The sequence below is a fragment of the Erythrolamprus reginae genome, chromosome 6, assembly GCF_031021105.1.
Source record: "Erythrolamprus reginae isolate rEryReg1 chromosome 6, rEryReg1.hap1, whole genome shotgun sequence".
Classification (NCBI taxonomy): Eukaryota; Metazoa; Chordata; class Lepidosauria; order Squamata; family Dipsadidae; genus Erythrolamprus; species Erythrolamprus reginae.
The window spans coordinates 15,357,155-15,373,392 of NC_091955.1; the positions used below are offsets into that span (position 1 = coordinate 15,357,155).

General features: G+C 45.4%; 1 protein-coding gene and 1 long non-coding RNA gene across 5 annotated transcripts in view; one reads left to right on the forward strand and one right to left on the reverse strand.

Annotated features, from left to right (window-relative positions):
- Positions 1-655, reverse strand: part of LOC139169331 (copine-8) — an 80,452-nt gene extending 79,797 nt beyond the window's left edge. The window contains exon 1 of the mRNA XM_070755322.1: positions 374-655. Coding sequence (XP_070611423.1) covers positions 374-507 — 134 coding nt within the window. The 5' untranslated portion in view covers positions 508-655. The remainder of the gene's footprint in view (positions 1-373) is intronic.
- Positions 656-671: 16 nt separating this feature from the next.
- Positions 672-13,161, forward strand: LOC139169332 (uncharacterized). Of its 4 annotated transcripts, XR_011559449.1 has the most exons (5): positions 672-813; positions 2,961-3,069; positions 6,965-7,088; positions 10,093-11,383; positions 11,911-13,161. It is a non-coding gene; the product is annotated as an uncharacterized lncRNA (long non-coding RNA). The 4 variants fall into 4 exon arrangements; XR_011559450.1 differs by lacking the exon at positions 2,961-3,069 and having other exon boundaries at positions 680-813; XR_011559451.1 differs by lacking the exon at positions 672-813 and having other exon boundaries at positions 2,558-3,069.
- The last annotated feature ends 3,077 nt before the right edge of the window (positions 13,162-16,238 follow it).

Here is a 16,238-nt window from a genome sequence, read left to right on the forward strand (position 1 = left end):
CCCCGGGGGAAGGTGGCGTGGGTGGCTCCCGTCTTGGCTGTCAGCCCCGCTGGGTTGAGGAAAGCCCACACCCGGCAAAATATGAAATAAATATAAAATAAAATAAATATAAAATAAAATAAAAATAACGCTGCTCCGACGGTTTGCCAACCGGGCAAAGCAGATTTTTTTTTTCCCCTCACACGTTCGCTCGCTCGCCCACAGCCCCACAGAAAGGTTGTCCACTTCCACCCCCTCTTTTTTTTGTCCCGTCCAGAAACTGAGGGAAGCGCCTTCACACACACACACACACACACGAACCCCGAGAAACGCGCCGCCGCCACAAAACAAAACTGCCTTTCCTCCCCCCTCACCCCCGTCGCCTCAGCCTCACCTGCAAGACACCGAAATCTCCACCCGGGTGGCCGGGACGTTGGCGCTCACCAGGTTAAAGTCCCCCACGGACGCCATATTCCCGTAGCTCTCCAGCTTGGGCAGCTGCCCCAACAGTTTTTCCGGACCGAACATATGTGGGGCCAAAAAAGGCGGGGCGAGGCGGAGTATGTGTGTGGTGTGTTTGTAATGTGTGTTGGTAGGGGGAGGACGGAGGAGGAGATTTTGGCGCTAACGGAATTTAGCGGGCAGGCAGGCAGGGCGCAGAGCGCGCGCGCGCTGCAGGGAGGGGCGGGGTTGGGGTGGTGGAGGAGGACGGACGGAGCGGCTGTGGCGAGGCGCGCGCGGGTTCTGCGGACGCCCCAACGCGGACCGCTCGGAAAGGGGGACTGCGGGCGCGAGGGACGGAGGGGGTTCGTGACGTCAGCGCCTTCGGGAGACGTGCGTGAGCGTCCCCCCCCCTTTCCCCTGGGTTGTGGGGGATGGGGGGTTCTCTCACGTGGCGTTTGGAATTTGGCGCGAAGCCGATTTTTTTCCGTTCCGTTTCTCAAGGAGGCGTTGTGTGTGGGGGGGAGGGGGGGATATCCGCTTTTCCCGTAAAAGTTGAAGTGTTTTTATGTGTACTACGTGGCAGACGGAACTCATTTGAGAAAGTTTACCAAAAAAAAAAGCCCCACAAAAACCCAGTCCAAGAAACCGAGTTAAACAAGCCTGTCAACCCATTCTAACTTTGCGGCTTTTTCCTTAAAGGCTACAGGACAAAAGATAGATAGAATTCTTTATTGGCCAAGTGTGATTGGACACACAAGGAATTTGTCTCGGTGCATATGCTCTCAGTGTACATAAAATAAAATATAGATTTGTCAAGAAACATGAGGTACAACACTTAATGTGAACATAATAGTGAACATTCGCCTGAGACGTCCCCTCACAAACCCAGATTAGCCAGTCATTGTGGTTTAGGCTAACGAGGCGAAGTCCACCTTGATTGCGGCGATTAAGCCGGGTTTTTTTTCCCCTTTCCCCTCAGATCCTGCCGGGTGTGGGCTTTTTCTCAACCCCGCGGGGCTGACAGCCCTGACGGGAACCGCCCATCCCACCATCTCCCAGGTGGGTTGGGTGCGGGAAATCCCCTCAGTTGCTTTCCTGACAGTCCGCCATGACGCTCCGGGGGTTTGGCACCGGGCCCTTCCTCTCTCCACACAACCTGGTAAAAATTCGTGGGGTGTGTGACATTCCTGTGCTGTACGATCCGGCGTGTGTGTGTGTGTGTGTGATGGTGACGCGCACCCGCCAGGACGGCTCACAGCAAGAAACTTGTGGCTTTAAGGTTGCCCTGTGCTGCTGTGTGACAAAAAGAACCACAAATTTAACCGGGTTGGCAACGTATTTCCTCGGGACTGGCGACTTGGAAGCTGCCATCTGAGGCAGCCCCGACGAAAAGCCGCGGCGACTGCTCGCTTCTGACCTTCTTTCCCTTGCTCGGGAAACACCCGTCTCTTCGTGCAACACAAACTCGGGGTTTATTATTATTATTATTGTCGCCGCCGACAATAATATACTGCTCAAAAAAAATAAAAGGAACAATTAAACAACACAATATAACTCCAAGTAAATCAAACTTCTGTGCAATCGAACTGTCCACTTAGGAAGCCACACTGGTTGACAGTCAATTTCTCATGCTGTTGAGCACATTCAGCTTTGTACAGAACATTCATTCTGTATGAGAATGAGATTATTTCATTCATTCAGATCTAGGATGTGTTCCCTATATATTTTTTGAGCAGTGCATATCCTTCAGAAGCTTTCCTGCAAAAGGGCAACCAACTCTTCTCTGGATCAGCGGAGTTGTGGGGGGAAAGTTCCTCTAGGGCAGTGTTTTTCAACCAGTGTGCCGCGGCACACTAGTGTGCGGTGGAACATGGTCAGGTGTGCCGCAAGAGGGGAGAGAGAAAGAGAGAGAGAGAGAGAAAGAAAGCAAGAGCGAGAGAAAGAGAGTGAGAGAGAGAGAGAAAGAGAGAGATAAAGAAAGCAAGAGAAAGAAAAAAGTGAGAGAGAGAAAGCAAGAGAGAGAAAAAGCAAGAGAGAAAGAGAGAAAGAAAGCAAGAGAGAACGAAAGTGGGAGAGCGTGTGTGTGAGAGAAAGCGAGAGAGAGAGAGAAAGAAAGAGAGAGAGAGAAGGAGAGAGAGAAATGAGAAAATGATTGAGGCAGAGGATGAGAGGAAAGAAAGAGAAACAAAAGAGAGAAATGACTCTTGATTTAAAGCATATGATAAAAAGCACCCAAAGAATAAGAGAGAGAAAAACCCCAGCCCTTACCTGTTTTTGGAAATGGTTTTAAAGTTTGTATACAAACACACAAGGGGGGGGGGGATATTATGTATAATATATACTGTCTTAGAGTGTCATTTTGGTTGGTGGTGTGTCCCAGGATTTTGTAAATGTAAAAAATGTGCCGCAGCTCAAAAAAGGTTGAAAATCACTGCTCTAGGGGGAAATTTATTATTTATTTTAATTTATTAATTAGGCTTCTATGCCGCCCTTCTCAAAGGACTCAGGGGTTCCTGAGGGGTCTTTTCTCTTTCCAGGGAAAAAAGGAGCTGGCATTCCCCTTGACACTCACAAGAGGTCTATCCTGAAAAAGGAGGAAGGGCCGTTGCTGAGGAACGTGGATGAGTCAGCCCAGGCTTACGAAAGGCGTGTAAAGCATATAAATAGTCCACGAAATGTTATAAGTATAAATACACAGCCCTTCATCGGGATTCTTACAGTTTTCTTTTTTTTAAGCATTCTTTTTTAGCCGTTTGATTCAGTTTCTTAATTAGAAAGGGGGAGAAAATCGTTCAGATCGTTAGAGAGGAAAATATCACATTCTTGGCTCTGGATCAGATGTGAAATTCAGCAGGTTCTGCAGAACCGGCAGTGGAATTGAGTACTTGGGAGAACAGACAAATTGCCACAACTGGCAGAGTTGGGTGGGAATGGGTATTTTGCAGTATCCTTTCCCCAGGAGTGGGGAGGGAATGGGGATTTTGCAGTATCCTTTCCCCAGGAGTGGGGAGGGAATGGGGATTTTGCAGTATCCTTCCCCTGGAGTGGGGAGGGAATGGAGATTTTGCAGTATCCTTTCCCCTGGAGTGGGAAGGGAATGGAGATTTTGCAGTATCCTTTCCCCAGGAGTGGGGAGGGAATGGAGATTTTGCAGTATCCTTTCCCCAGGAGTGGGGAGGGAATGGGTATTTTGCAGTATCCTTCCCCTGGAGTGGGGAGGGAATGGAGATTTTGCAGTATCCTTCCCCTGGAGTGGGAAGGGAATGGAGATTTTGCAGTATCCTTCCCCTGGAGTGGGAAGGGAATGGAGATTTTGCAGTATCCTTTCCCCAGGAGTGGGGAGGGAATGGAGATTTTGCAGTATCCTTCCCCTGGAGTGGGAAGGGAAGGGAGATTTTGCGGTATCCTTTCCCCAGGAGTGGGGAGGGAATGGGTATTTTGCAGTATCCTTCCCCTGGAGTGGGGAGGGAATGGGGATTTTGCAGTATCCTTCCCCTGGAGTGAGGAGGGAATGGAGATTTTGCAGTATCCTTTCCACAGGAGTGGGGAGGGAATGGAGATTTTGCAGTATCCTTCCCCTGGAGTGGGGAGGGAATGGGGATTTTGCAGTATCCTTCCCCTGGAGTGGGGAGGGAATGGGGATTTTGCAGTATCCTTCCCCTGGAGTGGGGAGGGAATGGAGATTTTGCAGTATCCTTTCCCCGGGAGTGTGGAGAGAATGGAGATTTTGCAGTATCCTTCCCCTGGAGTGGGGAGGGAATGGGGATTTTGCAGTATCCTTCCCCTGGAGTGGGAAGGGAATGGAGATTTTGCAGTATCCTTTCCCCAGGAGTGGGGAGGGAATGGAGATTTTGCAGTATCCTTTCCCCAGGAGTGGGGAGGGAATGGAGATTTTGCAGTATCCTTCCCCTGGAGTGGGGAGGGAATGGAGATTTTGCAGTATCCTTCCCCTGGAGTGGGGAGGGAATGGAGATTTTGCAGTATCCTTCCCCAGGAGTGGCGAGGGAATGGGGATTTTGCAGTATCCTTTCCCCAGGAGTGGGGAGGGAATGGGTATTTTGCAGTATCCTTCCCCTGGAGTGGGGAGGGAATGGAGATTTTGCAGTATCCTTTCCCCTGGAGTGGGAAGGGAATGGAGATTTTGCAGTATCCTTTCCCCAGGAGTGGGGAGGGAATGGGGATTTTGCAGTATCCTTCTTCTGGAGTGGGGAGGGAATGGGGATTTTGTAGTATCCTCCCCCTGGAGTGGGGAGGGAATGGGGATTTTACAGTATCCTTTCCCCAGGAGTGGGGAGGGAATGGAGATTTTGCAATATCCTTCCCCTGCCATGCTCACAGAACCTGTAGGGGAAATTTTTGAATTCACTCCTGGATGGCCAGAAAACTTGGGTGTCTCTGAATCAAATGCCCACGAAAAAACTCCCAAGTGCTGCCATGACAAGTGTGCCCCATAATTTGTTCACTGATGAACACAAATTCTTCTATTTCTTCCTAAACAGGGAAAGTGCTGCATGATTTCTCAAATGCATTGAAACAGAGTCACATGCTCTACTTAAAGCTGATATACCTTTACACTAGTTGGCAAATCCTTCCTAGAATGCTATTAAGTGCTCTTGACTTCACTAGATGAACTCTTCTTTTCATTCTGAAACAAACTTCAGTCCTCAAACACCAAAGGGATCAAACTTCTCAAATACTGTAATGGCCAAACTTTAGGAAGGGTCATCCTGCACAGATCATTAAAAATGGTATAGACTTTTAAAGTTTAAAGTCTGAAATTTAGCATAGCTTTAGCTTTTGTAGACTGAAGTTTATTTCAGCAGAGACAATGAATGTTAACAGAGAGAGTGAGTAGTGGAAAATATAAGAGGAGCCTTGGGGAAAGATATTGATACATACCTAGCATTTACAAAACAGATACACAAATACATTTTGCATTATTGAATTGACTCCATATAATGTGCTAAGAAACCTTGGAAATTTTTTATTCTCTGAGAAATATTGTTTCCTAACAAATTTTAGTGCAGCTATTTCTCAAGCAAATTAGCCTTTTTAGCCTCTGCAAATCTGTAGATGGGTGATGAGTTTCCTAGATGATTCAGCACTTTTCTACTGATTTTTGAATATTGATGGCAGAAAGCAGTCTGTTTCTTTGTTCTCCCCCCCCCCCCTCTTTTGGATTGGGTTGAGATGGCAGCACACATCCCACTAGCAAATGAGCAAGTTTATGAATGTCTCATCATACTACTGACATTTGATCCTTTAACAGCGTTGATGAAATAGGAATTGGAGAGGATAATGCTGATGCTCCTTGTTTACAGCAAAAATACTGTATAACATTTCAGAGCATTACTTTTTAGAAATAAGTCTTCTGAGCTCAATATAGTATACAGTGATACCTTGTCTTACAAACGCTTCGTCATGCAAACTTTTCAAGATACAAACCCGGGGTTTAAGATTTTTTTGCCTCTTCTCACAAACTGTTTTCACCTTACAAACCCACTGCCGCCATTGGGATGCCCCGCCTCCGGATTTTTGTTGCCAGCGAAGCACCCGTCTTTGTGCTTATGGGATTCCCCTGAGGCTCCCCTCCATGGGAAACCCCACCTCCGAACTTCTGTACTTTTGTGATGCTGCAGGGGAATCCCAGCAGGGTAATCCCAGCAGTGCAAAAACAGGCGCTTCGCTGGCAACAGAAGTCCGGTGGTGGGGTATCCCAGCGAGGGGAGCCTCTGTGTAATCACAGCATCGCAAAAAAACAGGTGCGGAGGTGGGGTTTTGAGGACTTTGGTGTTTTTGCGATGCTGCGATTTCATTGATGCTCCCTTTGCTGGGAAACCCCACCTCCGGACTTCCATTGCCAGAGAAGTGCTTCTTTTTGCGATGCTGGGATTCCCCTGCAGCATCGCAAAAACACAGAAGTCTGGAGGTGGGTTTTCCCATGGAGGGGAGCCTCAGGGGAATCCCAGCAGTGCAAAACGTGCGCTTTGGCTGGCAAAAGGGGTGAATTTTGGGCTTGCACGCATTAATCGTTTTTCCATTGATTCCTATGGGAAACATTGTTTTGTCTTACAAACCTTTCACCTTAAGAACCTCATCCCAGAACCAATTAAGTTTGTAAGACAAGGTATCACTGTACTTCCCAGGAGTTGTGCATATAGGTGCTGCTTTTGTTCTCATCATTATGGAGTGAAGCCTTACCTTCACTACCGGTTTGGAACCATGAATGTGCACATGAGGTGCTTCTGCGCATAAACAGAACCTTCTGTGCATGCACAGATTGTCTGATGACATCCGGGTGGGTTAGTGGAGCCTCCTGCCATTGCCACTACTACTGGTCCAAACTGGTGTGAACCAGTTGCAACCCACAAACTGGTATATATGTGAGTATGGATTTTTATGTAGTGAAAATGATGGTATCCTTATACAAAAAGAAGAAGCATAAAGATTTGCAGAACCTGAAATATGTCCTACCTTGATCATTTTTCTTCATAACTCAAGAAGCTGAACGTACCTAACTCTTCCATTTTCTCCATTGCAGAGGTGGAATGGGCTGATAGAGATTGTCTGACTGAGAGATACCCAGCCCCAAATGAGGAATTGTGAAGGAAAAGAAGGTCTGTGGACTGTCTGAAACCCTGAATGGAGATATTCCACATTCCAAGGTTTTTAATACATTTATCACAAGGGTCCCCAACTTGTAACTTTAAGACTTGTAGACTTTAACTTCCAGAATTCTCCAGCCAGCCAAATTCTGGCAGTCGAAGTCCACAAGTCTTAAAGTTGCCAAGTTTGTTCTGATATATCTTGATTATCCTTAAAGCCCAGACTATATTACTTGATTAATTCTAAACTCTAAATGCACTTCTGGGCAGATTTTGGAGCCACATTAACTTCCAGTGCTACAAAGAAACTGCAATCACAACATTCCATAGTCGCTACATTCTACTTATGTTTCCTTTTCTTATCCACTACTCACATAAGTAGCAATGCAGCTTTTGGTCCATTTATCTTTCATCTCTTATGTTTTCCTTCAGGTCATCACTATATTTGATTGGCTTCCTTTTGGAACTATTTCTGGGGCAGTCTCTGTAGTATTCTTGTCTCTCTCTCGCCATGAGGTTCTTCAGTTCATTTACTAGCTGTTCCTTGCTTCAGTTACTTACCGCCACATGCTAGCCAGCAACCTTATTTCCCACTATTTCCTTTTTCATTGATACGCTCTGCTCCTTCACTGTTGTCTTTGCATTTTCTTTCTCTCAGTTTCCCTAAGTCCCACCATTTTTTTCCCTGCCCTATGCCGACTCAATACAATATTTCCTGATAGAAATGGAACGGCAAACTCTTAATTCCTACAGCGCATAAAACCAAGTCATCACATTAGATCAGCCCATCAGCATCATGGGATGCAATCAGCTGGACCTCTTCTGCTTTTAAAACTTGAGTTAGCATTCATTAATATTATATGCCAAACAAAACACCATTATTTTTCGAGGCTTGTAACTCTAATGCTTTCTGTCTAGTGTTTCACAAGAAGATCTTGCAAGATTGTAAACTAAATAGGAGTCAAAAAGACTTCTTGGGTAGCTAATTAGAATAAACAAATAAGTGTACCTGCATACCCTGGACTATAAAAATATCATAAAAACATTATGTTAAATGGAATAATGAGGAATTATAGGACTCCCATTTATTCCAATGTCACTTTCAGGATCTTCACAGATATAGAAGCCCCAAACTGGAACTGCACTAGTTTTATTCATTTATTTTATTTATTGCGGCCCTATTTGGACCGGGAGTCACTGCTCACAGTCACTCATGCCCTCATCACCTCGAGGCTCGACTACTGTAATGCTCTCTACATGGGGCTACCTTTGAAAAATGTTCGGAAACTTCAGATCGTGCAAAATGCAGCTGCGAGAGCAATCATGGGCTTTCCCAAAAATGCCCATGTAACACCAACACTCCGCAGTCTGCATTGGTTGCCGATCAGTTTCCGGTCAGAATTCAAAGTGTTGGTTATGACCTATAAAGCCCTTCATGGCACCGGACCAGGGTATCTACGAGACCGCCTTCTGCCGCACGAATCCCAGCGACCGGTTAGGTCCCACAGAGTGGGCCTTCTCCAGGTCCCGTCAACAAAGCAATGTCGTTTGGCGGGGCCCAGGGGAAGAGCCTTCTCTGTGGCGGCCCCGGCCCTCTGGAACCAACTCCCCCCAGAGATTAGAATTGCCCCCACCCTCCTTGCCTTTTGTAAACTCCTTAAAACCCATCTCTGTCATCAAGCGTGGGGGAACTAAGACATCTCCCCCTGCCTATGTAGTTCTAGTACATGATATGACTGTATGTATGTTTGTTATATTGGGGTTTCTTGCTTTTAGATTTTAAATGTGTAATTGTTATCTTAGATTTTTTAATTATTAGATTTGTTAATATATATTGTTTTTGTTGTTGTTGTGAGCCGCCCCGAGTCTGCGGAGAAGGACGGCATATACATCTAATAAATCAAATCAAATCAAATCAAACATGTACAAGATAGTGGATATTGGTGTAAACATAAACATGAGCAAACAGGTAAATTAGGACAGTAGAGCAGGGATGGTAGGCACAACCTCTGAGGAATGTGAGGTCGATTGTAGACAGTCTAAGGTTAACGTTCTTGAGGAAGAAACCAGAGTCAGGTAGTGCATTCCAGGCATTGATCACACTGCTGCTGAAGTTGCATTTTCTGCAGTCAAGTTTGGAGCAGTTTACATTAAGTTTGAATCTATTGTGTGCTCATGTATTGTTGCCGTTGAAGCTGAAGTATTCATGTAGGCAGAACTGCTACCAGAATGTAGGACTAAGTTATAGCATATTGTAGTTTTTTTTCTTTGCATACACAAATGCAACAATTGCATTTCAACAATTGAAACAAACGTTAAAATATAGAACATTCAGTGGGCGAAATCAGTACGTTCTCCAAAGTCCACACAGATCACAGCATTTCCAGCTGCCATTTCAAATTCATTTGAAAGCCACCTCCTCTTCAGCTCTTTCCCATAATTACAACTATTGCATTTGATTGCAGCATGTTTCTTGGGTTTGGCAAGCTTAGCAAGGGTTGGAATTGCTCCCAATAATTGATGGGTTTCAGTTGCAGGAGACGGCTGTTCCCTCTAATCATTAATAATGGGAATTTGTCTGCAAAGATTTAATTTAAAAATGCTGAAATAAGATCAGTTGTAATGGGTGATCCATTAACATTTGTTAATATTGCATGCAGAAATAAAGTCTAGTTTCAACTGTATTAAATCCAAAAAGTCTAAATTAGTGTTTCCAAAAATGTTTAACATTACATATTTCAGATTACAGTTAATATTTTAAAAAAGTTATAAATAAGTGTTCACAGCCATCACAATTTTTTTTAGTTATTATTCTGTCAATAGAAAATGCAAAAGGAAACTGAAAATGCTGCAATTGTTTTATTGTTTAGATGCTTTTTTCCTTTTTAACCTTTATTAGTACACGATCCCTATTTAATGATGGATATTTTAAATACAGGTGAGTAAAACTTGAGTCAATGTATTTGAATAAAATGTAGAGCTGCTGATACAGTTCTACAGAGGAATCATTGAGTCTGTCATCTGCACCTCTATAACTGTCTGGTTTGGTGCTGCAACCCAACAGGACCGACACAGACTTCAGAGGAGAATCAGAACTGCAGAAAAAACAATTGCTGCCAACCTGCCTTCCATTGAGGACCTGTATACTGCATGAGTCAAAAAGAGGACAGGGAAAATATTTACTGACCCCTCGCATCCTGGACACAAATTGTTTCAACTCCTACCCTCAAAACGTCGCTACAGAGCACTGCACACCAAGACAACTAGACACAAGAACAGCTTTTTTTCCGAACGCCATCACTCTACTAAACAAATAATTCACTCAACACTGTCAGACTTTCTACTAAATCTGCACTTCTATTCTACTAGTTTTTCTCATCATTCCTATCACCCATTTCCTCCCTTGTTGACTGTATGACTAACTTGTTGCTTATATCCTAAGATTTTTATTAATATTGCTTCTTCATTGCTTATTTGACCCCTATGACAATCATTAAGTGTTGTACCACATGATTCTTGACAAATGTATATTTTATTTTATGTACGCTGAGAGCATACGCACCAAGACAAATTCCTTGTGTCCAATCACACTTGGCCAATAAAAATTCTATTCTATTCTATCTGTAGCATTAAGCCTTATGATTTGCTATTAATTATTTGTTAATAATTAAGAGCATATTTCTTACTATGTTATGTTCGATAAGGTGGCAGCGGCTACGTGCATCCCATTTTTCACACCCCATGCTGCCATTACTACCATCATACTGAGCTCAAGGCTGTTTGGAGTTCAGGCCATTCAGTGGAAACAACAGGCAGGATGGGCAACTGGTTGCGTCCCTTTTTCACAGCCCTGCCTCTGCCACCAGACCAGGCTTTCATGGATGCCAAATGTATCGGTAGTTTATTTATTTTTATTTATTCATTAAATTTGTATGCCGCCCCTTTCCGTAGACTCGAGGCGGCTCACAGCAGTGATAGAAACAATGTACAATACAAATCTAATAATACGAAGTTAAAAACCCATAATTTTAAAAACATGCACACAACACACCATACATAAATTATATAGGCCTGGGGAAGATATTTCAATCCCCCCATGCCTCTGACACCAGGTGCCCCCACCATTTGGCATCCCAGTGTCCTAGGTCCGTGCAGTTCAGTAAATCAGACTTGGCAAAGGTCCGCTGATCTTATTGGGAAGGAGGTCACGATTTCTCACAGTCCCGGGTCAGTGCAAGAGGCACATGGATGTCCCTGTGCCATCTCTATGTTGGTTGAGGCTGGCAGGATTCCCTTGGGTACCATTTGTTGGGGGTCAAGGGAAAGGGAGGGATTTGCCTTCTCCTTCTGCATTGGCTGCCGATCAGTTTCCGGTCACAATTCAAAGTGATGGTTATGACCTTTAAAGCCCTTCATGGCATCGGACCAGAATATCTCCGAGACCGCCTTCTGCCGCATGAATCCCAGCAACCAATTAGGTGAGTGGGCCTCCTCCGGGTCCCGTCAACTAAACAATGTCGGTTGGCGGGCCCCAGGGGGAGAGCCTTCTCTGTGGCGGCACCGACTCTCTGGAACCAACTCCCCCCGGAGATCAGAACTGCCCCTACTCTTCCTGCCTTCCGTAAACTTCTCAAAACCCACCTTTGCCGTCAGGCATGGGAAAACTGAACACCTCCCCCTGGGCCCGCTGAATGCATGGTATGCTTGTGTGTGTGTATGTTAGTATAGGGTTTTTTTAAAACTTTTAATATTTTAATTAATTGGATTATGTATTGGATTGTTTTTTCACTTGTTGTTAGCCGCCCCGAGTCTTCGGAGAGGGGCGGCATACAAATCCAAATAATAAATAAATAATAAATAATAATAATAAATAAATAATAAGATACCCATGTACAATCGGGGGGCCACTGTGTGACACAGAATGCTGGACTCAATGGGCTTTGGCCCGATTCAGCATGGCTCTTCTTATGTTCTTAAGCTCCTGGAGTTCCCAAGCCCGTGGAGCTCAATTTAGTGACAGTGGGGGTGTGTGTGAAAATGTGATGCACCCTGCTGCCACCTTTTCACTGCTGCCAAATGGCCCAAACTCTGAAAAGCTTGAATCTTGACATGATAGTGGCAGTGTGTGTGTGTGTGTGTGTGTGTTTGTGTGTGTGTGTGTGTGTGAAAACAGGAAGTGCCCAACCATCGTGGCTACTCTTCACTCTACCCATCTGCTTGCTCATCTGCCTGCCCTGCCATCCCTCCAGCTTCCTGCGACAAGTTGTCTCCATATTGACTTGTCCATGTTGAGTTGACCTACAACAACGTGGCAATGATGAGTTGGCAGAGATGACGTGGTATTCACGAGCTGGCGGCGGTTACCTGACTAAGCTGGCCGCTCCCAGTTGTTCTAGACCCATAATGGTGAACCAATGACAGTGATGGCAAAGCCCGTTCCGGTAACACCGGGATTGGTGGCCTATTGCTGACTTGTGGGTAGAACAAGGAGCAATGGGTGGGAACTAAACAAGGAGAGAAGCAACTTAGAACTAAGGAGAAAATTCCTGACAGAACAATTGATAAGTGGAACAACTTGTCTCTAGAAATTGTGAACACTAGAAGTTTTTAAGATATTTGATAACCATTTGTCTGAAGTAGTGTAGGGTCTCCTGCCCAAGCAGAGGATTGGACTAGAAGACCTCCAAGGTCCCTTTTAACTCTGTTGTTATTAGGTACTAGTAGATTAGTAATAATGAATAAGAATGCTATAAGTTTCAACAGAAGATGCAATCTCTCTGTCTCATTTTGACTGGAAGCCCTTTCCTTATGTTGTGCCACTGCTATTGCTTCACGTTGCGGTTCATGACTCTCCTTTGTAGGATGAGCTCATGTTATATTAATAGGGAGGAGCTGCAGTATAGACTGCTCCTACAGATAATATAAATCAGCACTTTGTACAGGTTTTTGCAGTCGTAGTAGTGCACCAAAACAAGAAATTAGCATCATTGTTTACGACTATAGTCCAGTGTTATGAGGATGTGGATATTTATGTTTTTCAAATAATCAATTCCGTATTCCATGATGTTATGTTTTAGAATGCTTTATAATTGTATTTATTTAATAAAGATTTGTAATGTCTTTTATAGCATTACCCATAGGTCTTATTTATTGCATACAACTGGGACCAACAAGTAGCTTAGAACTACAATGCCTTAAACATGATCTAAGTATTGCCCACAAGATCATATGCTGCAATGTCCTGCCTGTCAAAGATTACAACAACACAAGAGCACACAACAGATTCAAGCTTAATATTAACCGCTCCAAACTTGACTATAAAAAATATGATTTTAGTAATCAGGTTGTTGAAGCGTGGAACTCCTTACCAGACTCTATAGTATCATCCCCTAACCCCCAACATTTTACCCTTAGACTATCCACAGTTGACCTCTCCAGATTCCTAAGAGGTCAGTAAGGGGCGTACATAAGCGCACTAGAGTGCCTTCCGTCCCCTGTCCTATAGTCTCTCCTATATCTCATATTTCTTCTCTACTATACCCTCTATAACCTTCATTGTGTATTATTGTGTATTGGACAAAATAAATAAATAAAAATAAGTCAGTTGTTAAGCAAAATAGCTGCTGAGTGAAACTGCAACTGTGTTTATGACATTCATATTTCCTCTGCTACAAAAGGTCTAGGATAGGGGTCGGCAAAGTTGGCTCTTCTATGACATGTGGACTTCCTGAGCTAACATGGTTGGTTCAGGAATCCTGGGAGTTGAAATCCACAAGTCATAGAAGAGCCAACTTTGCCTCCCCTTGGTCTAGGACTGTGATGGTGAACCTATGGTGTGCGCGCCAGGGGTGGCATGCCGAACCCTCTCTGATGGCCCACACGCTGTCGCCCCAGGTCAAATCTGCGTGGCGTTTCTTTCATGAGCTTCTGTTTCTCTGCAAACTATGAAACAGAAGCTCAGGAAAGAAAAAGATCTTACTTCTTGCCACACTGCCAGTGTTGGGTTGCCCAGCCTCCTGCCAGCCAGCTGGTCTTCAAGTCCCTTTTGCTCATGTGTGCATATCCACACATGCATGTTTAGTTTGGGCACTCGGTGCCTGAAAGCTTCGTCAACCTTTTGGGTGCCAAGTGCCCAAACTGAAAGATGCATGTGTGAAAGCACATTATTATTTATTAGATTAATAATAATTATTAGATTAGATTAATAATTATTATTATTTACCAGATTTGTATGCCGCCCCTCTCCGAAGACACGAACGTTTGCATGCATGAACATGCAAACTACGGAGTCTACGGAGAGGGGCGGCATACAAATCCAATAAATAAATAAATGCACATTCATGCCCAAATGTGCACATGTGTATACAAGTGTGTATTTAAGTATTGCCTGTTCCTCTGACGTAACGAAGGCAGAAAGGAGGGGGAATGCATCCATGACTGATGTATTGATTTTTTTTTTTTACTCACTCCTGCCCCAGACATCTTTGTTAATAGACCATTACCCACAGCTGCTCATTTAACTTGAGCGTAAAATCCCCAAACGGATGTTATCTCCTGACTTCCTATAATACAATTGATCCACAATTTCCCCTGCCAATTATGCTTCTCTTTTGCACATTGTTGAAAGCGAACGGCCTTTGCTCCATGTCAAAAGTTCCCGAAAATCCCTTGTGGGGGAGGGGGGAGTTCTTTTTTTCATTTAGTTCATTTAGCAACCATTCAAAGTTACAATGGCACTGAAAAATCTTGGCTTATGACCGTTTTGCACAGTTATGACAAGTTTGCAGCATTTCCGTGATCATTTGATCAAAATTCATATACAGTGCTTCCTCTACTTAGGAACTTAATTCGTTCCGTGACCAGGTTCTTAAGTAGAAAAGTTTGTAAGAAGAAGCAATTTTTCCCATAGGAATCAATGTAAAAGCAAATAATGTGTGCGATTGGGGAAACCACAGGGAGGGTGGAGGTCCTGTTTTCTCCTAGGAGATTCCTAGAGAGGGCCCGGGGAGGATTCTGCCCACTTTTTCCGGCCATGTTTCCTCCCTGGAGATTCCTAGAGAGGCCCCATTGGAGGCTTCTCCCCGCCTTTTCCGGCCCTGTTTCCTCCCAGGAGATTCCTAGAGAGGCCCCACGGAGGCTTCTCCCTGCCTTTTCCAGACCTATTTCCTCCCAGGAGATTCCTAGAGAGGCCTCACAGAGGCTTCTCCCCGCCTTTTCCAGCCATGTTTTCTCCCAGGAGATTCCTAGAGAGGCCCCACGGAGGCTTCTCCCTGCCTTTTCCAGCCATGTTTCCTCCCAGGAGATTCCTAGAGAGGCCCCACAGAGGCTTCTCCCCACCTTTTCCGGCCCTGTTTCCCCCCAGGAGATTCCTAGAGAGGCCCCACGGAGCCTCTCCAGACCTGCCTTTTCCAGACCTGTTTCCTCCCAGGAGATTCCTACAGAGGCCCCACGGAGGCTTCTCCCCACCTTTTGCGGCCATGTTTCCTTCCAGGAGATTCCTAGAGAAGCCCCACGGAGGCTTCTCCCCACCTTTTCCGGCCCTGTTTCCTCCCAGGAGATTCCTAGAGAGGCCCCATGGAGGCTTCTCCCTGCCTTTTCCGGCCATGTTTCCTCCCAGGAGATTCCTAGAGAGGCCCCACGGAGGCTTCTCCTTGCCTTTTCTGGCCCTGTTTCCTCCCAGGAGATTCCTAGAGAGGCCCCATGGAGGCTTCTCCCTGCCTTTTCCGGCCATGTTTCCTCCCAGGAGATTCCTAGAGAGGCCCCACGGAGGCTTCTCCCTGCCTTTTCCGGCCATGTTTCCTCCCAGGAGATTCCTTGAGAGGCCCCACGGAGGCTTCTCCTTGCCTTTTCCGGCCCTGTTTCCTCCCAGGAGATTCCTAGAGAGGCCCCATGGAGGCTTCTCCCTGCCTTTTCCGGCCATGTTTCCTCCTAGGAGATTCCTAGAGAGGCCCCACGGAGGCTTCTCCTTGCCTTTTCTGGCCCTGTTTCCTCCCAGGAGATTCCTAGAGAGGCCCCACGGAGGCTTCTCCCTGCCTTTTCCGGCCATGTTTCCTCCCAGGAGATTCCTAGAGAGACCCCACGGAGGCTTCTCCTTGCCTTTTCTGGCCCTGTTTCCTCCCAGGAGATTCCTTGAGAGGCCCCACAGAGGCTTCTCCTTGCCTTTTCTGGTTACAGTTTCGGAGGCTTGGGTTTGTAAGTGTAAAATGGTTC